The sequence below is a fragment of the Furipterus horrens genome, unplaced genomic scaffold, assembly GCF_987537825.1.
Source record: "Furipterus horrens unplaced genomic scaffold, mFurHor1.1.pri manual_scaffold_3, whole genome shotgun sequence".
In the NCBI taxonomy this organism is placed as follows: Eukaryota; Metazoa; Chordata; class Mammalia; order Chiroptera; family Furipteridae; genus Furipterus; species Furipterus horrens.
Window position 1 is genome coordinate 18,549,339 of NW_028327173.1, and position 21,559 is coordinate 18,570,897.

Here is a 21,559-nt window from a genome sequence, read left to right on the forward strand (position 1 = left end):
TAGTATGGTCCCTGGTTTATTCAAAGAATCTATATATACCTCTATGATAGGCGTCAGTCTCTCTAGTAAATGTCTTGTAATTTGGTTCAATTAAAATCTCTTATCCATTTACTACAGGTAATAATCAGCTGTTTTCACTATAGAACATATTATCAAGAGTATGGTCCATTTCTGTATACATAAATTTGTCTTGGATTGTGATATCATAAAAGGAACCAGTTATTTGACAATTTGTGTTTATCCAAAAATACATTGTGGAGAGCAGTTTGATGCATTTGTCTTTTGTTTTACATTATCTAAAAACACCTATTGTTTCAATGTCTTGTGATATCAAGAGTTTTATATATCGGATAGACCAGGGGTTGGCAAATGTTTTCTGTAAAGGGCTAGATAATACATATTTTAGGCTTTGCATGCCATGTAGTCTCTGTCAAAACTTTGCCATTATAGAGTGAAAGCATAGACAATAAGTTAACAAATAAACATAAATGTGTTCTAATCAGACTCTACATATGGACTCTAAAATTTGAATTTTATATAATTTTTATGTCATTAAATATTATTACATTTTCCTCCAAACATTTATAAATGTAAAACCATTCTTAGAAATAAGGAGGGGGCTGGGTTTGGCTTTTTGGCTGTAGTTTGCTGACCCCTTACAGAGGTCTAGAGAACCAAAGAACTGATTAATTATATTTTCTGCCTTTGTACTGTTTTGAAGAGCTGGAGTTGCAATCTTGATGTCTTCATTCAGTGTTGAAGTATTTTTTAATCTTGTTTATGATTAGAAATGGAAAACAAAAGACAAAGTATTTGTTTGTGTTTATGTGGCAGTTCGGGTACACTTGAACTATAATCTAAAATATCTGTAACCACCACAGCACACTTGCTTTTGTCAGTTTTTTAAATTGTTCTCTGTTAACTGTGTTTAAAGCATATTCAGTGATGAATCCAGCTAACTCCTTTGGTGTTTGTTAGTTTGTTTTGTTTTTAAGGTCTACCTCCATTTTCCCCTAAAGAATAAACAGTTCCAAAATTCACCTTCTCTTTACCCAGGTTTAGACATTATCTTACAAACATGGTAAAGAAAGTGAAATAATTTTCACTCTTGGTACACCTTAGTGTTTTAAGCAGTTGGGTTTAGGAAAACATTTTAGAAGAGTTCTTCTTTCAAAATAAAGAGATTTTTCTGAGAGGAATTCCTCAATTCAGAACCTAATTGGGCAATATTTACCAATACGTCAGAATAAAATGAAGTTATATTCTTTTGTAAGTGTCTTTGCTCCCAAGTTGACATGGTTGTGTATGGTTGTGTTCTGAAGGATTCCTTGATCTGTAATTAGCTTTGGGAGGTGCTTTCTAAAGCCTAAACTTATGTTTCTTTTGGTTCCCTGGTCTGGGATTCTTGAGCTCTGATACTCAACTGAGTAAGCTGTTTCTCTATGTAGCAGTTTAGCAATATATTTAAGCCTAAGAAAATCCACTAAGAACTTCTCTTTTGGGACCATTTACTTGATATTTTTCTCATGTTATTTGCTTGTTAATATGTAGATTTATCATAAATAAATCTTACTGCAAATCTGATTTTGGTTGATACTAGTCATTAAGGGAAATAGGAGCTAGTAATGCTGTACATAGACCCACTACAAAAAGAAAGAAAGAAAGAGAGAGAGAGAGAGAGAGAGAGAGAGAGAGAGAGAGAGAGAGAGAGAGAGAGAGAGAGGAAGAAAGAAAAAAAAAAGGAAGGAAGGAAGGAAAAAAAAAAGAATAGGATCATCAAGAGATACTGTCAGCTAGTCTTTCAGGACAAGTTCTCTTGTTTTTCCATGTTTTTACTCTTATCTATGGCCCAGTAGTTGTCTTTCATTCAGTCCTAAAACAGAGATAACCTATTGACATGTGTTCAATTCTCAGAATATTATTATTTTATATCAGCTTGGAACTAATTTGAGTTATTTATGCCAAGTTTTTAAAATAACTTTTTCTAACCAATTTAATGAATCACTATAATACATGTAATTGTCATATCTGTTAGGAGCATTTTTTTAATATACTGAATAGGTCTTTTGGTTTTTTTTTTTTTTTTTAAGTACTCTACAAATTAGTAGCTATTAACGAGCCAGAATTTCCACTCTGATCATATTAAAGAATAAAGAATGGGGTGGGTGTGGATTTGTGGGTGTGAGGAGAGCTTGCTTCTATAATGTGGAATTAACAGAAGGTATTCCACTTGATCTCTTACTTCACCTTGGATAAACCTTATCTCTTATCCTCCCCTCACGGTTCTAGATTCTTTTGTAGTATCCAGGTGATTACTTAAAACCAACACTCTACATTTTGAAGTGGCCAATTTATCAGCTCAAAGTAAGTACCTTGTGGAGGTCTGAGCAATATAAAAATTTTGTAGTGTTTTGTCAAAGCCACATTCCTTTTAGGAATTTGTTAAAAATGTTAATGTAGCAAGCCATTTTCATTATTACAGATTTTTTCGGGAAGAGAAGACACAGCTAGTTAGTATCTAATAGTTTTCTGAAGTGCCTATTATGGCTTTATCATTTTTGGAATTGGGACTTCTGAGAATTCCTACCAAATATGTTTAATTGTGTTCCATACTAAATGAGTTTTTGTACAGGTTAGAGTCCCTTCCTCTCCATCTTCATCTCTCCACCTCAACCATTCTTATTATAATGAAGTAAAATGACCAACCAAAGGCTTCTGGTCTCCTAGATATATTTAGTATAACCTTTAATATTTGCTCCATCACTTTGACTTCTATAGCTCTGTTCAAGTTTGAGAACACTCATTTGATCTGTGGAGTCCTTGCTGGTGAGTGCAGTGTTAAGGCAAAATTTTCTATTACCTAATAGTTAAAATTTTGCAGCAGGCACTGATTCTGAAGCTGTTTGCTTTTACGTTCGCATATGCTGGGGATAATCTAATAACAGCATTATTTGGGAAATTACTAAAACTATGCTTGAAGACTATGTCACTGGCCAATTCCATTTGCTGGCATTTGTGAAAAGCTGCTTTGTGAAGTGATTTTCATATAATAAGCAATGTTACCAACTGTGATTTAATAAGCTCCTTTATCCAGATGTAATCTTTGTATGCCAGAGAATAGCAATGGACCATGAAAATGACTCAAGTTTCATGGAGAAGCTAGTGAGCTCTACAGGATGTATTTCTAGTGAGGGACCAATAGCATACAAACTTTTTTTTTTTTTTTTAAACTTGGGGAGAGTATAGGCAAGAGAGAAACTGGAGAATGAAGAGAAATGTATTGCATGATAAAGAAGATAAAGAATGGCACCCAGGAGCGGAAAGATAGAATTTTTAAATCATCTTTTGCTGGCCACATGGTTACTCTGTTGTTAGTTTATCCCCATCTCGCGTGTTTGCGATTCTAATGTCCTTTTTTTAAACCATCAGTTGGCCTAAGTTTTCCACCAAAAGTGTACCACACGTTATTTATGAAGCTTTTTGGGGGCAGAGGGGCAGGGGATGTTTTTCTTTTTGGTAATTTTTGTTCTTCTTTCTTCATTTCTTTCCTTTTTTGGCTGAAGAATGGGCTACTGCTGCTTGACTTGGCATCTTTATGTGCTGTTTATATGTGGCTTTTACAAAAGAAGCCATTACCACATCTGATTTATCTTTTATTGCAAGTGCCCATTTAAAAGCATTTGTTTTCACCTGACAAATTAAAAAAAATCATGGACAACAGTGTGGTGATTGCTGGGGGCGGGGGGTATAAGAACACTAAATGGTAATGAAAAAAAAATACAATAAAGATTAAATCAAAAAATATCACCAGGTTAATGTTCCTAGTGATTATTATAAAACCAAGGGAAACACAGTTATTATTAATTTGTCAAAAAAAGGAATAATACTACAAATATTTATATGTTTTTTTGTTTTTAGAGCTTTTCCCAAAGGCATTTAAAGCCATTCTTTGCTGACTTGCCATGTTTTGTTAAAGACTGTAGAAATAAAGCACTCGCAATTAACTGATCTTATCAGGACTGGATTGTACATTTTTTAGTTTGCATGTTGAAGACCATTTGGGGATATTATTTAAATATATTGTTGATAATTTAAGTGATTGTAATATTTATTGTTTACTTTAGTTAAGAACCAGGAGCTGAACTCTTCTGCTGGGTATCTTCCTTCTGTGCTAAGATAACCTCGATTCCTGCTGGTTCTGTGGGCATTTGCAGTGCAAAGCATTTCTTGATGGGTTTTCAAAACAAGGGTAACGTGCTCTGTGGGTATCTGTGTGTCTGTGCACACCCTCCCCTTTAAGCCTTCTCTCACCTTCTGCTCACTCCCTTTTTCTTTTCAAAACATTTTTAAAGATTATACAAATCTTACTAAGAAGTCTAACAAATCCCCAAGTCCCTTTTTTTCTGAGGTATTTGCATTTCAACAGGCCACAAAGTCATTGCGAAGATGATGGAGACATTACAAGGCCAGTCCTGACTTTCAGTTTACTTGCTAGAATGACAAAATAGAATGAAGAGAATGTGAAAACCAGTGGTAGTTTAATAGATGTGCTGGATTTAGGGTTCCATTGTGTGAGTGACTATAGAGGTAGTATGCTAAATGTCAGACTCTTTTTTGCAAAAGTCAGTACATTTCAGGAAACAAAATCTGTGGGTAGTAACATAGAAAGATATGCTTTGGGTTTAGAAACAGTAAATCTATTAAGCTTTATTGTAAATTTTGTGATTAATCAGAAATGTTCTCCCTATTTTCTTTCTTAACAGACAGTTATATCTCAAAACCATTAAAAATGGCCTACCTAGTGTTCTTCATAAGGATCTTGGCTCAGGAATATTTATTAAATATCCTCATAGTATACCTACTTTAATTCTTATTTTCTGTCACAATTACTTTCTTCAAAACTCTGCCTGGTGGTGTTCTCCAAAATATAATGGGAACCTGGTTGAGAACTTGCTAAGCTGAAAGGAAGTTCAGCTTTAGTTAAATTTGTAGGCTTGGCCCACTTTGTGTGCTCAAGAAACACTTCCATGTAGGGACTAGATGTCTTAATTGCTCTGCTTCATGTTTCTTTCCAAAAAGTAATATTTTAAGAAATATAGTACAAAGGCAAATAATATCTAGTACTTGCTTAGTACTTCATTTGAGCACTCTACAACAATTAACCCTCACAATAGCCATATCAGGTAGATAATAATGTTCTTGCTTTATATAATAAAATTGAGTCTCAGAGAGGTTCAGAGACCTGCCATTAAAAAAAAAAAAAAAAAAGAGCAGCTTTTGCTTGGCCAAAGTGGCTCATCTGGTTGGAGCGTTGTCCTGTAAACTGAAAGGTCATGGGTTTGATTCCTGGTCAGAACACATGCCTAGGTTGTGGTTTAGTCCCTGGTTAAGGAGGGTATAGGAGAGACAACCAATTAATGTTTCTCTCTCACATAGATATTCCTCTCCCACTCTCTCCCCCTCCCTTCCTCTCTCTCTCTCAAATCAATAAGCATGTCCTTGGGTGAGGATTTACAAGAAAAAGAAAAAGAAAAAGCAGCTTTAAAGTGAGAGAAGTGGAGTTAGACCCCAGATCTTTGTTGTTTCAGTCCAGTGACATTTCTAATTACACCACCGCTGTCTCCTAAGTCATTTAGTCCCCAGATGAAAACTTGGTGGAAGTTACAGAGAGTGAATTAAGGAGAAGGTTGGAATTTGTGAAGTCCTAATGATTTATAAAACTAGGTATTAAAAATTGTTCTCTAAGATCTGGAATCCACTAATGAATTGAGTTTTTAATACCGGACTCCTTTTATCTTGCCTTGAATTCTCCAGGTCGAGTCACACAGAATCTCCCAGAACCTGAAACAGGGTCTCTTTCAGGCAATAGGAACCAGAAGATGAGAATGAGAAGTGAGGCCTTGCCTGTTACTGAGGCAGAAGGTCTCAGGGCGTTCGTTTAGCCGTGGAGATAATCTGGTTCCAATATTAAAATCATTCAATAAAAAGGATCGAACTTTTAAGAAGGAAATAGTAGTTTCCCTTGCATATTTATTGGGGCTATTTAGATAGATCAGTATTTAAATTCCTATTAATTAAACCAAGCCTCAAGCACAAGGTCAGAAGAAAATTAAATTGGTATCCAAATGCATACAAACCAAAAACACCATATTTTTGATATTCTCTACTTGAGCCCCTAAGCATATTTATGTAAATGTGAACCTCTCCTTGACTGGAATAAAGGGTTTGAGACTTTTTAAGATGGTTCTGGTACAATGAAGTAGGCCAGGGTATTTATGCAATTTAGTAAAAGAATTTGTATTTTGGTCTGATTGGACTATGAAAGTTCTTTTTGCAATCATTATTTGTGTTTCCTACTTCTCAGTTTAGTCAATTTGATAAAATACAATGTTGCTTTAGCATGTTAATGGCCCTCCCTTAAACTTTGTCTTGTATGGGCCCTGTCCGGATAGCTCAGGTGGTTGGAGCATTGTCTCTGATACGCTAAGGTTGTGGGTTTGATCCCCCGTCAGGGCACATACAAGAATCAATCTCCCCTGGCTAGGTGGCTAAGTTGGTTGGAGCATCATTCCATACACCAAAAGATTGTGGGTTCAATTCCCAGTCGGGGTGCATACATGAGGCAACTGATTGATGTTTCTCTCTCTCATCGGTATTTCTCTCTTCCTTCCTCTAAAATCAATGAGCTTATGCTCGGGTGAAGATTTTCTTTAAAATCAACCAGTGAATCATAAATAGTGGAACATCAATGTTTCTCTCAAACCAATTTAAAAATTTTTAAAAATTTGTCTCGTATAAAACTTCAGTAAGAAAATCCATATTTATTAACTTGTTTATAATGTATGTTTAAACATGCATATATATGCAGATAAAATTTTCACAGGTATTCTAGAGATAGACCATTGAAAGCATTGAATGGTATATGAGGGAAAGCATTTTTTGAAAACTTAAAACACATAGTGATTCCAAGGACCTCATTGGAAGTTAGCTTTATAACTGACATGACTGTTTTCTTCTTCCTTTCAAAACTTTTCTCTCAGCTGTCTAATTCTGCTTGTGGTAGACTCAATAACATCACTGGCTTGTTTATTTCAGTGCTTAGTTTAACATTATAATACCTGAGGATACAGTCCCCCCACATGCAAAAACAAAACAAAACAAAACAAAACAAACAAGACACTGTAATTAAGCATAGGTCCAGTTCTGATAGAAGTTGGCCTTTCCTCAAGGTTCCACCATTGCCACAACTACCACATGGCCCTGAGTTTATAATGTAAACATATTTAACTGCCATCTGTATATAGCTTTGTCAATATCTTCATTCAACTAAATCTAAGTACCCTGGAGATTGGATCACTTCTTTCTTTCATTATCGCAAGAAATCACCTTAAAGTTCTTTTCTTCTGAGATGGCAATTAAACAACTATCTTGAATTTGGTCAGTTCGTTCTGTTTCATACTTGATTTTAATAAAACAAGATCTCAGCCTGAGGTACAGGCCACTCAACCAAAAGAGGAAGAGAGAGAGAAATATAAGTCCTAAATCATTCTGACGTGAAGTATAATAGTGTTGATCTCTATTACTAATCTAGAGTTATTATTCAGATCAAGTTTGGGGATACTTTGCTTGATCTTTAATATTTTATTCCTTTTTATTTTTTTAAAGAAGAGAAAGGTGTACTTTTTATAAAAGATTTTTAAAATTCATTTATAGAGAGAGGAGAAGGCAGGGAGAAAGAGAGGGAAAGAAACATCAATGTGTGGTTGCCTCTCCCATACCCCCAACCAGGGACCTGGCCCGCAACTCAGGCATGTGCCCTGACTGGGAATCAAACTGGCAGCCCTTTGGTTCACAGGCTGGTGCTCAATCCACTGAGCCACACCAGTCAGGGCTAATATTTTATATTCTTAGTTGCTATCATGACTTTACCAAGAGAGTGATAATTTTCTTTGAGTGTCTTTACTGTTTCGGGGCAGGGGGCGAGGGGTGGGGTGGTATCTAATAAGAAAATTTACTCAGGAATTAAATTACATTTACAACCATATTTTTATTCACATTCTTGAGAATATTCCCGCCTTCTCTAAATCAGAAAACATTAAACACAATATAGGTTGTTTACCAGACTCTTCAGGTTTTATAGATCATTTCATTAGGAAACCATATACAAAAGTTTGTATAGGAAAATAATTTAATAACATTTTTGTTTTTAAAAGTAATGTATATTTATTTTAGGAAGGTTAGGAAGTACAGAGAAACCCAAAGAAAGAAACTAAGGTATTTGTAATCCTACCACTAGTGATATTTAGTGCACCTTAACATCTTTTTCATGTATATAATTATACACATAAGAAAATATAACTTTTTAATGGATAAGAAATAAAACAGCACATTTTCTAGAGGAAGGTTTGGTCTTTAAAATTAGCATTTTTGCCTTTTTCCTCATTCCAGCATCAAATCATGGTCCTGAGATGAAAGTACTTCCCTGCAGTCCCGTGGCATTGCTGACAGGGACACTGCGGTTGTTCCTTTCGTCCTTATCTGCCTGCCCAAGGCTTTAATACAGAGAAAAATGAGACAATAGCAGGTCCTTGTCTTCCTTTAAGAAAATAAAAGATTTTATTTATTTATTTTTAGAGAGAGGGGAAGGGAGGGAGAAAGAGAGCAAGAGAAACATTGATCTGCTGCCTCTGGCACACAACCCGTCCGAGGACCAAACCGCAACCCAGGCACATGCCCTGACTGGGAATCCCTTCACTTTGCAGGATGACGTCCAACCAACTGAGCCACACCAGTCAGGGCTTGTCTTCCTTTTAACAGAGAAAGGATTTGTTTTTGTGTGTTGCTCAGAAGTAAAGTTGGTCTTCACTAAGCAGGAACAAGTGATCAAATATGTGGGGAGAAATTACTACACAGTCTTTCCAGGAAAAAAAATACAAAATTATGACTCTGTCTTATGTAGCAAAATTCTAGAAATATTTTCAGGATTTATTTTTATTGTGATTTTAGAGAATGAGGAAGGGAGAGAGAGAGAGAAGAGGGAGAAACACTGATGTGAAAGAGAAACATCAGTCAGTTGCCTCCTGTATATGCCCTGATCGGGGATTGAACCCACAACCTGGGTATGTGCCCTGACCGAGGATCGAACTCACGACTTTCTGGTGTGTGGCACGATGCTACAACTAACTGAGCCACCGGCTAGAGCATAACTGTGGTTTTTTTAGTCTCTCTAAATATATAAATCCTTTACTTCAAAAATAACCTGAAAAGAAAAATAATCTGGATTGCATTAATGAAATGGCAGCCAAGTACCTGTAAAACACCCATATCCTGAGCTTAATGATATCTGAAATCTCAAAGGCAAGGGAGAATTAATTTGTAACTCTCCAGAGCACATATATACACAGAGTTTGATCATCCTGAGACATAACCCCTTTGAATAAATAGTTTTCAAGAGAAGACTTTAGGGAAAAAATATCCCCTGTTTCTCCCCTCCCTCACCCCAAAGAAAGTACTGAATTGTCATACGTAGCAGGAACATTGACTTTTTAAGTAAAATTGAGATTTTTCAATGAAATTGTGTTCCTGCTCAATTAAATATTTGTCTAACATTCTTCCTTCTCATATTCTTGAAACCAACTAGAAGGACTTTTAGTACTTTAGATAAGCAGCTGGTCTTTCTATTATAGTATCTTTCTTCTTATAGATCCTCCATCAGTCCAGACAAGCAACATCGGAATTAACACCTTTGAATCACATTAAGTTGCAACTTTGTCACTGTGGATGATTCAGATGCAGTCATACATTTAATCATATCCCTGAGAAGTTCCCTTTAAAGTTTTCAAGCCATTTTGGTACATTCATCTGCAGAGTCTTATACAACCCAGTGGTCCTTGTTGATGGTCATAACCAAAAACACAACATTGTCAGCTGAAATTTCTCACTGATGTTATATTCCACATTTTGAGTCTCTTTATGTCATAGAAATTTTATATCTTTTTTTCACCTCAATCTTTTCTTCTGGCTTTCCAGCTTTCTCCTTATATTTAAAAGAGTAGAGCCCTGGCTGGTATGGTTCAGTGGATTGAGTGCAGGCCTGCGAATCAAAGGGTCATCAGTTTGATTCCTAGTCAGGGCACATGCCTGGGTTGCAGACTAGGTCCCCAGCTGGGGGCACACAAGAAACAACCAAACATTGATGTTTTTCACCATCTCTTTCTCCCTCCCTTCCCCCTCTCTAAAAATAAATATTTTTTTAAAAAAGAGAATAGTGTTGGCCACTAAAATCAGACTTTGCTAAGAAGACTTTGGACAATCTTTGTACTTCTCAAAAGTATAGTCAGGCTTGGCAGACATGTCCTTTGGTCCTACTTGAAATATCAATACTTTCTCTTGCCATGGGAAGAAACGGGCTTTAGAACCAGAGACTGACTTGAGTTTAGATCCTCGCTTCATCACTTCCTAGTTCTAAGTTGCTTAACTTCTTCGTTTCTTCATCCATAAAATAAAGATAGTGACTTACCTCATAGTGAGGTGAACAATTACAGGAGGAAACATGTTGACTAGCACAGTACCTGGCACATGGTGAAGATGTAACGATGTTAGTTTTCCTCTTATTTTACTGATGTAGGAGATAACATGCTGGGCTAGAAAATGGGTCTGGTCACATGAGCCACTTCTTATGTTCTCTCTAAACACCCTTTTCAGTGTTTGACTAGCACAAGGCAAAGAAGTTCTCAGTTCACCTGGATGGGGTAAACTTTCAACAAGTTTTTACTGAACATCTGTTATGAGTCAAAGACTGTATGAGAGAGCACAGGGGAACAAAGTAAGTGCTTCTCCCCCGAGGAGCTCTTAGTGAATGGAAAAAACTGATGGCTAAACCAGTGATGATAGGACACAGTGGGGACAAGAGGAATGGGATCTAAAGGTAACTTAGGCAGCCAGGGAAACCCTTTTTGAAGAACTGGCCCTTGAGCTGAGCACAGACTTCAGGCAGAAAGAACACTATTGACAGTATTTATAAAGGCACAGAGGCAGGAGAAAGCTTGCTCTGTTCTAGGGACTGCAACTAGTTTCACATCAATGGGGAGAAGGATGTGTGTGGAGGTGTAGCAGGGTTACACTGGAGAGAGAGATAGGAGTCATATGTTTTTTTAAAGATATTTATTTATTTTTAGAGAGAGTGGAAGGTAGGGAGAGAGGGAAGGAAACATTGATGTAAAAGTGAAACACTGATCTGTCACCTCTCACACAGCCGCAACTGGGGACCTGGCCTGCAACCCAGGCGCGTGCCCTGACCAGGAATCAAACGAGTGACCTTTCAGTTCATAGGCTAGTGCTCAATCCATTGAGCCACACCCGCCAGGGCAGAGGTAGGAGTTATATTTTAAAGTATTTTCTATGTTTTACTAAAAGGCCTGGACTTTAACCAGAAGGCAATGAAGAACCACTGAACGGTTTTAAGCTGCAAATTGAAAATTTCAATGTTTCATTTTAGAAACAACTACTTTAGCAGCAGAATAGAGGGTGTATTCAAGGAAGGTTTGAGATGAGAAAGAAGGAAAGAAAAAAAGCAGTTAATGCATGAGTTGTAAGCTGGGTGAGGCATTGTAAGAGCCTGAATGAAGATAATAAATGTGGAGTAGAAACAAGCAGATATGTAAGGGACATATTAAAGTGGAATAGAAATGATTTGATGAAATAATCTGTGGGAGGTAGGGGGTGAGTGTAAGAGAGGCTTTGATGATGACTCTCGGGATCCTGGCAGGGAAGACTGGGTGAATGATGGTGCCATTTGCCAACATAACAGAAATGATGGAGGAGCTTGGTGTGACGGGTCCAGACAGCAGCAGAGATGAGTTTTAATTCGGGGCATGTTGCGTTCCATATGCCTGGGAGGATGTCCAGGAAGTAGTTGGCTCTGTTGTACGAGAGACCTGGACAGCAGAGCCACCTGGAGAGCTGACTGACCGTATGGGAGAGTGCTGTCAGTGATGATTTAGCCCAACTTTTGTCAGTTTAGCTTTATTTCCAATGACTAACACATATTAGGTGATCAGTAAATATTTGTTGAATTGATATTACTGTGGCTACAGCTTTTGCCCTTGGTCTCCTCTGTGCATGCTTTGAAAAGAATGATTGATCTGTCTAATTTTACTCAGCAGTAGGCAACTTTGCGCTAGGTGGTGCTGGCCTAAACAATGTTTAATTTACAAATGGCTTCTAGGTGACAGACCACCACTTAGCACTTGAGTAGACTGGTACAAAATTGTCTCTTACTTGATTGATTATCTTAGGTATTTTCTTGGTTATTAATCAGCCTTCTCTGTTGTTAATATATATATATATATATATATATGGAAAAGCCATATATATAGGCTTGGATATGCTATTCACAGAGCTAACATATAGCAATTTGAGAAGGCCTATTTATTTATTAGCAGTTCATTTATTTTTGGGTATCTCTACATCAGCTTATCTAACCCAAAAGAAATGGTGAGATAAGTGCCCTAGAAAGTACGAGTTCATTCTAGTGTCCCCAGGCTGTAGCATATTCTAGGTGCTCAGATAATGTTGATTGAATTAAGTGAATCTATATCGTACTCCAGAATGTACAGAGTGCTCTCCTATAGATTATTTTATTTGATTTTCAGAAGCGCTGAGTCAAACCAAGTATTATTCTCATTTTAAGTATGAAGAAATTCATATACTCTTAGCAGGAATATTTCACATATCTCTGATACATCTGCAGACAGAGACAGTTTCTGTCGTCATTTGTCAGTTCCATTTTTTGTCCAAAGTAATGTTTATAACCAGTCAATGAAAGACTTGCCTAGTGTGATGCTCCTCCCTGTTTCAGGGTGGCTTAGGAGAAAGGTTGGCCTCAAGGTCTTCAGTGCACTGCATCTTTTCTTGGCTTAACAGAGCACTATTTCTTATTCATCACAATGGAGGCTGGTTTATAAGTAAAGGCGCAGCAGTGATTTTTTAAAAATATAATACATGTAACATGATTTGAGTACTAAAATATTTAAGGTGGTCCAAGCCTGTGTCATTTACTTCAGGAACACCTTTTTAAAAGAGTCCTTGTCTGTTATTAAGTTCCTATGTGGTAGGTAGTATGCAATTGGACCTCACCAAAATTTCAGACCTAAGCGGCATATTTACAACTTTCTGGTGAACACTTGCATTTGTAACTTTTCATTACACTTGGCTTCTGTTAGATTGTTCATTTTTGAAATGGCTCATTCTTTTCCTACTAATGTGAATTCCTTCTCTTCTTCCACGTTCAGCACATTTCTTTAATGTTTAGGAATAGGTTCATCTACTGTGACATTTTCTTCTCATCCACATTCTCTTGGAAGTACCTATTTTAGATCTGTTTTCCTTGTGATGTGAGGCATTTAGCCAAAAAGGGAATTCTGTGTTTCCAGGATTCATTTCCATTAGGGATTGGAGATGGTAGTCATTCATCTGTGAAGAAATGACCTCAGCTCCTGGGTCACTTATTCTGTTTACAAAGAAATGTTTTACTACTTGTGATATTACATTTAATTCCATGACAATGATTAGGTTAAGTCTGTGCTGGATAAACTCAACTTCTATATCCGTATCAACCAAAGTCTAGATTTTTAGCTTCTGCATTAGGTGCTAGTATGATGATACATATGTCCCAGAGACATGAAATGTTTTTCAACCCAGTCAGGCTCCTCAAGAATGTTTTGATTGACTCACATGAATTGCCTTGTGTCCCGTGTATAGTAATAAGTTGAGTATTTAGGAATGGCAAAGTAACCCCTTTGCGTTTGATGACCGTAGTAGTACAAAGTGCTTGGTACTGGCCAAGGGCCATCGAAATTACTTCTCAGATTAACAGGGTTTTAGAAACATTACCAAAATGAAGTTGGAACTTGATTAAGCTACTTACTTAATTCTTCCTTTGACTACTTCAGGACCTAAAATTATTGTTTTATATTTGTATTAATATTTTTGAGGCCTCTTAAAAATCATTGTTGAGTCTCAGAGTTCACTATATTCCCCACTTATTCCTAATCTTCTTGCTTTTGTGTGTGTTCATTTATTTGTAGAATATAAATGGCATTCGCACAGAGGAGGCGGCTGCCGTGACAAGGGGGCCATCTACCAACCCTGACTCTGAATGGGAGGGCCCCAAGCATTCAGTAATTCCTAGTAAGAGCCAAATGACCACTCCGTCGGAGTCTCCACAAAGCTTCGACTTTGGCTCCCTCTCCATAAGCAGCAAGGAGACAGAAGAGAAGGAGCAGGGGGGAGCTGGCTATCTTGATGTTAAGGAAATGCCACGAGGCCCAAGTGGGGAATGTATAGGAGTGGAGGAACAGGCCAGTGCCTTAAAGTTCTCACTATCACCAGCTTCCTCTCAGCTGCAACTTGGTGAAAAAGAGGCAGAGAGTAGTGAAGAACATGTTCCACCAGGAGAGCTACTTGGAAAGCAAAATGGATCATTTCTTGACTCTTGTGTGGGTAACCAGTTCCCCACCCTCATTCGAAGTTTCCAGGTAGTAACTGATTCAATGATGCAGGTCTAGTGACTCACGCTGGGAGAGGGCCAGAATCTGTTCTGTGGAGGAGGAGGTGGTAGTGGTGGTGAGGGTAGTAGCCTCTCTGCTTTTTTTCAAAATCACAGAATAAAATTGAAGCCCTTTATTACTATAAAGAAATTTAGTCAGAAGAGTCAACTCCATGGCCTCGAAATGCTTTCTCCCCTGATGACTTAACAAGACTCTTGGGGGTAAACTCCAGCTGTTCACCTTTATGAAGCTGGTGTGTGTTTCTCTTCCTTGCTCAAGTATGGGCAGTGTAAAGACGTGAATTTCTGAGGCTTATATGATGAAGAGCCTACAATGTTCTGAGACTGTGCTCAAAAAATTAAAATACTCTTAATTAGAAGGGGTAACTGATTTTATTATGAGATTTCAGGCCCCCCAAATTACTTACGTATTACAACCACACAGCACACCTCACCACTCCCACCAACCCCACTCACAGGGGCTTCCATGATCATAGGCACTAATCTCTATGCTAAGGTGGATGGCCACTTAACTTTATCACAGTCAATTGGTAGTTTTAGGGTGGTTTATAGTCTTGCGAAAGGTGAACTGACGGATAAGTTCACCACTAATATTCCACTAATATTCATTCTTCTGAAATTCTGAGATTAATCACCAGGTGGTGGTAGAACTGATTTTTTTTTCCAGTTTTCCAAATACTGTTGCTTCTCAATCACTCCAAAGTGAACGTCTGACATTGATTTGAAAAAAGTTAATGAATTCCAGGGTAATGCATTTCAATGCCACTGCTGTTTCACGTACCATTTGAACTTAGTGGAGGAAATACGGCTGATTTTCTTAATGGTACAGTCAGAAGGACAAACAAAAAAAAAAAGACTGCTATTTGGCAGATGGTTTTATATTCAAATTCTGAAGGTCAGTCTGATCACAATTGTCCGATCTTTAAGCTTTCCATTAAGTATATGAAAGTGATTACAGTAATGCTGTTCTTTAATATCTCTTAGATCAGAAGAGATCATTCATCTAAGAATGCCCCAAAGTAATTTATTAAAATCAAAGTTGTCTTAGATCTGATTGCTTATATCCATGCAATTCACCTTGTCAGAGCTACTTTGGAGCAGTGCCCAAGTCCTGGGCAGAGATTGAGCTAGCCCTTTGCTTGATTAGAACTATCACTTTCATCAGATCAATGTCAGAAGATTAGTTCTCCACAGCCTTCAGAAGATTCTGGTAACTGTTTCTTTACTGCTTCACAGCCTCCTCTGGTGAAGACTCAGACCGTCACCATCTCAGATACTGCCAACGCTGTGAAAAGTGAAATCCCAACCAAAGATGTCCCTATTGTCCACACTGAGACCAAGACCATCACCTATGAGGCTGCTCAGGTAGGAGGACATGGTTTAATGTTTCAGAACCAAAGACTGGCATAAACACAATAAATAACCTTTCTTCACAGGGTTTCTAATTATTTGCTCCAAACAATGCTAGGCTTTTCTGGGACCATTCCTTTTATAAGAGATCACTGATCTAAGAATGCCCCAAAGTAATTTATTAAAATCAAAATGGTCTTGGATCTGATTGTTTATATCCACCCAATTCACTTAGGGAGGGCAGTCTAGTGTAATGGTTAAGAACATGAGCTTTGGGTCAAACAAACCTGAGTTCAGGTCCTGGCCTCTCCATTTATTAACTTAAGCAAGTAACCAAACATCTTTGAGCCTTGATGCACTGCCCCATCCCCCACCTCCATCCACATGGTGTTAGAACCTCATGCTTTTGTTATGATGATGATATAAGACATCACCCTGGCCAGTGTGGCCCAGTGGGTTGGGCATCATCCTGCATAGTGAAAGGTCATTGGTTTGATTCCCAGTCAGGGCACATGCTTGTGTTGTGGGTCTGGTTCCCAGTTGGAGCATATGTGAGAGGCAACCGATTGATGTTTCTCTCCCTCTCTTTCTCCCTTCCTTATCCTCTTTGTAAAAATAAATATATAAACTCTTCATTAAAAAGTGATTATATGACATAGTACTGCATGGAATTGACTCAAGCACCATGCCTGAAAGCATAAATAACAGCTATAATAATTATAATCAATTTAGTACAATTAAATCAAATTTAATACCACATAAGAATTTATATATTAAAATGTTTTGTTTACTTCTACTTTTTAAAAAGATTTTATTTATTTGTTTTTAGAGGGGAACAGAAAAAGGGAGAGAAACATCAATGTGTGGTTGCCTCTTTCACACCCCCCAACTGGGGACCTGGCCCACAACCCAGGCATGTGCCCTGACTGGGAATCAAACGGGCAGCCCTTTGGTTTGCAGGCTGGTACTCAATCCGCTGAACCACACCAGCCAGGCTACTTCCTACTTTTAATAAAATTTCTTCTTCATTACTGGCAATTTGAATGAGCTATGGTTGCTTATGTTGAATTGTTTTTCTTTTTTTTTTTAATTCACAGAAGCCAACAGTAAGAAAAACTTTTCCCGCTATAAACTGAACTGTTAATTCATCCTACAATAAATATTTCTTGAGCATTTATTTGTTAGGCCAATGCAGTGTACAAGGTAAACACGAGTCCTACCCTCTGGAACTTACATTTAATCAGGAGAGACAGGCGATAAAACACATAAATAAATATATAAACTTTGGACAGTGATAAGTGCTATAAAGAAACTAAAATAATGAGTTAAGACAATCTGGAATTACATGAAAGGCTGCTACTTTGGGGCTGGAAGTCAGAAAATCCTCTCTGAGGAGGTGATGTTTTGGCCAACGCCTGCAGGATGACTAGCTGGATCACTTTAAACAAATGACTAATCTCTAAGCCTCTGGTTCCTCAGCTGTAAAATGGGATAATACTACCTACCATTGCAAGATCGGGGGGAAGATTAAATGAAATGATGTCTGTAAAGTGCTTGGTTAATGTTAGAATGCTCCCGCCTTCTCTCTCTCCTGAGTGTGGATGGAACTTGAGTTTGGGAAATAATGAGAGGTTGCTTAAAGGTTTTTAATAGTGGTGATAAGGTGGCATAATGATTTTGGAAGATGATTCCTAAAGCTGTGTTCTGAATATATTAACGTAGGGGGATGCCTGGAGCCAGAAATATGACTAAACCAGGTCTGGGAGATTCTTATAAAGAACTAAAGTGTAGCTTGAGGAAATAAGAAAGAGCTGTGGCAGCAAGAGAGACAGAAATGAGTGAATAAGACTTGGCAGTGAAGGGGACTGAAAAAGGAAGGAATAGGAAATTACTTGAAGATTGTGCACACAGTTAGCCAGAGAAAGTAGGGAAGAATTACTTGCTTACGGGAGGGAGCCCTTTAAGTTGTCACTACCATGGAAATAGCCTAAATGTCCATCAGTGGGAAACAGGTTAAATAAATGATGCTACATTCAGTTCAGGTAATTCTGTGCAGCTATTTTTAAAATTTCTGATGAGAATGATCTACATGATAAATTGGTAAATGAAAAAGCACAGTGCAAAACAGTGTAAATAACCTGTAAGAAAAAGCGCCTGGTGCTTAATAAGCACCAGATAATTCTTTGCTGTTGTTATTATTTATTTATTTGTTGTAAGTATTTTTACTCATGTTTTTATTATCTTGTCAGGCAACTAAGCCCAGGAACCTTTTTGTTATTCTTCCACAATCCCACACTTTGGGGAACAGGGTGAGAGGAGATAGGGAGCCAGCATAGGGTTTTATTGTTTGTGTATATGTGTGTGTATGTGTGCTTGAGGTCAAGTTTACATCCAGTGACGTGCACAGGTTTTAAGTGTTTAATTTGATTGGTTTTGACAAATGTATATACCTGTATAACCAAGGCGCATTTGGGATACAGAACATTTCCATCACTCCTTTCTTTGTGGCCTTTTCCCGTCAATCTCTACCCTTCTAAGCAACTGCTCTGATTTCTGTCACCATAGTTTTGCCTGTTCTTTGACTTGATATAAATAGAGTATACTGTGGTACACTCCTGTGTTTGAACATGTTTTTAATGTTTATCCATGTTATATGAATCCACAGTTTACTGTTTTTTATTCTCGGATAGTATTCCATTGTGTGAATATACAATTTGTTTATCCTTTTATTTGTTGATGGATATTTGAGTTGACTCCAGTCTGGGGCAAATATGAATAAAGCTGCTATAAGCATTTATGTGCAAGTCTTTCTGTGGACACATGCTTTCACTTATCCTGGGTAAACACCCAACAGTAGAATTGCCGGGTCACAGGATAAATGGGTGTTTAAGTTTATAAACAACAGTCAAAGCCACAGTACCATTTTGAGGAAACATGGGTAAGCGGTCAAAGAGAAGAAGCCTGATGTGTGTCTCCTTCATCTGCCACCTTCTTCAGAGAAAGAAAGAGAGGAGCAAGGCACTGGAGATAAGATAGGAAAAAATTGAGTCACAAGTTTAGTAGAGGAGGAACTCTTTAAAAAGGTTTAGCCCTCCTGGCATGCAAATTGATATTCTTATAACAATTTATAGACTTCTTTCATTTCTGTAATCATTTTTTTGATCTTCAAAATAATGCAGTGGTGGAGGCAGAGCACATATTACATACAGTATTACCTGTTATAAATGGGAAAACTAAAACTAAGAGAAGTCAGAATAACTTGCTCAGTTATTTGAGCTAAGATCCAAACCTCAGTCTTCTAACTTCAAAACCTTGGACTTCAAAAAGTTCCTTGCCTTAAGTCCTAGTTCAAACCCTTATTAACTACAGAACCATGACCAATTATTTAACCTCTCTGGACCTATTTTCTTAACTATATACAGTAAGCATAATAATAAGACCTACCTCAGGTAGTGAGAAATATAATTTACATAACACTTCTGTTATGTGCTTGACGCATAGTAGGAGTGCAGCAAATCTTTGTTACGTATGACTCTATGGTAGACAAGTGGGTCAGGGCTGAAGAAAGTATCAGTGAACTAGCCTATAAGATACCCAGTATGATGGCACCATGTATATAAGACTTAGGTGACACAGCCATGTTCCCTCTCTTGTTCTGTCTGGATTCCTACTTGCAAAGGAACCTAGCTAGGGACTTTTCTCCTTCCTGACTCTCTTCTCCTTCCTCTACTAAACCACCCCCCCATGCCAAAGTTTTGCCTTAATAAAATGTGGTCCTTCTCATTAAAAAGTTGGAGGGCTCTGCTTATAATACAAATGATTTGTGTAAAGGAGTAGAGAAAGGGAAACTAACACATGTTTTGCTTCAGGATTCTGTATGAAAGTAATTGCAATTCTCTACATCCCCCTCTGAAACAGTACAATACCAGTGCCAGGTATTTTAGGTCATCGTCATCTGAAAAGCACGTTGCCGTGGGCAGCCTCTGTCTTCTTAGTCTCCTTCGTTTCCATCTGGTTATGGGGTTAGCAGCAGCTCTGTCAGGCAGCCCAGATGGCTGCTGGTGACTGCTCATCATGTTGAGTTTGGCCCCTGCCAACCATCTCACTTCCTTTTTGCTACTGTTACTTCTCAGCATGACCATAGTATGTTTGTTTTGGTCATATGTGGTGAGCTCCAGAGAAACAAGAAGCAGCCCCAACCCTCATTCTTTATTTAGATTAATTGTATAGCTTGGCATTTTGGAAACTTTTTAAACCCCTCCTATAATAAGGAGGATCCATTTCAGTAACAGTTTTGTCAGAAATGTCATTGAGATATTATGTAGATTTCCTTCAACTTTTCTTTAAAGGGACACTTTCTACTTCATTTGTTTACGATCTTCCATCTCCATCTTCAAAGAAGGTAGCCTGAGATTCCTTGGCTCAACCAACTGAGCCACCAGGCCAGGGCAGGTTTTATTCATTCATTCATTCATTCATTCATTTGGAGATCACTGTAGCCCTGTCCAGGGCTGGTTTTATTTATTTATTTGTTTGTTTGTTTGTTTGTTTATTTATTTAGAGATCACTGTAGCCCTGTCTAGAGTGGCTCAATTGGTTGGGCATCATCCTGCAAACCGAAAGGTAGCAGATTTGATTCCTGATCAGGGCATATGCCTAGGTTGTGGATTTGGTCCCTGGTCAGGGCACATACAAAATGCACCAGATCAATGCACTGATGTTTCTCTCCCTCTTGTTCCCTCTCCCTTACCCTCTCTCTAAAAAAAGAAAATTAAAAGAAAAGGAAAAGATGAAAAAAATTTTTTAAAGGGAGAGAGATCACTGTAAAGGAATCAGGTTTTCGATTTAGAATGAAGAGCAAAATTTCATCGCACAACATTTGCCCACAAAGCTGCCTGCAAGACATAATGATGGGTTGTTTCCTTCCCTTCTGTAGACTGATGACAGCAATGGGGACTTGGACCCAGGAGTCTTGCTGACAGCTCAGACCATCACATCTGAGACCACCAGCAGCACCACCACAACTCAGATTACCAAGGTAACAGACCAGCCAGGACGTTCTTCTGGAATCTGGTGGCATGTCATGCGTGCTGCCTCTCTGCAGGAAGGACCCTGGGCCATAAAAAAGGGTTTTCTGCTCCATCCCTAGTGAGCCAAATAATTCCAAGTGTCCCAGGTAGAAAGAACCTGCTACTTTCCCCAGGAATAAACCTGGGGAGACCTTGAGAGTATCCCAGGCTACTTAGTAGCCTCATAAAGTCACACGTGGTTGTTCTCTATGCACATCCGTCTCTCTGCTTAGTGAGTCTCCTGTCTGGCTGTGGAGGTAAGTGTAAAAAGTCAATTTAAGGGCAAGTATTGTTGGTATTATTATGCAACTATATTTTCTAAGCCAAAAAAATCAGGATCATGTCCAGGATCATGTCCAGGATCAAGGCCATGGGAACTGTAGTTTGGAGGCTGAAATACTGGAATTATTACAGTATTGCTTATGAGGGCAAGAACGACAACATATGTGAAATTGAAACTGCTCTCAGAAAATCAGAGACAATCCATGTTTGCTGTAGCACTAGAGGAAATGCGTTTTCTTTATAAGTTAGAAATGTAGATTTCTGACCAAGCTCTGTCATCAACACACAG

The 21,559-nt window shown here is 38.0% G+C and overlaps 1 protein-coding gene across 12 annotated transcripts in view; it reads left to right on the forward strand.

The window, feature by feature from the left end:
- The window catches only part of EPB41 (erythrocyte membrane protein band 4.1), a 156,811-nt gene that overhangs the window by 130,655 nt on the left and 4,597 nt on the right, over positions 1-21,559 (forward strand). For 6 of the 12 annotated variants that reach the window (XM_090268953.1, XM_090268948.1, XM_090268944.1 and 3 more), the window contains 3 exons: positions 14,088-14,537; positions 15,806-15,934; positions 20,856-20,957. In XM_090268953.1, coding sequence (XP_090125079.1) covers positions 14,088-14,537; positions 15,806-15,934; positions 20,856-20,957 — 681 coding nt within the window. The remainder of the gene's footprint in view (positions 1-14,087; positions 14,538-15,805; positions 15,935-20,855; positions 20,958-21,559) is intronic. The other 6 variants (XM_090268951.1, XM_090268952.1, XM_090268954.1 and 3 more) reach the window with 2 other exon arrangements.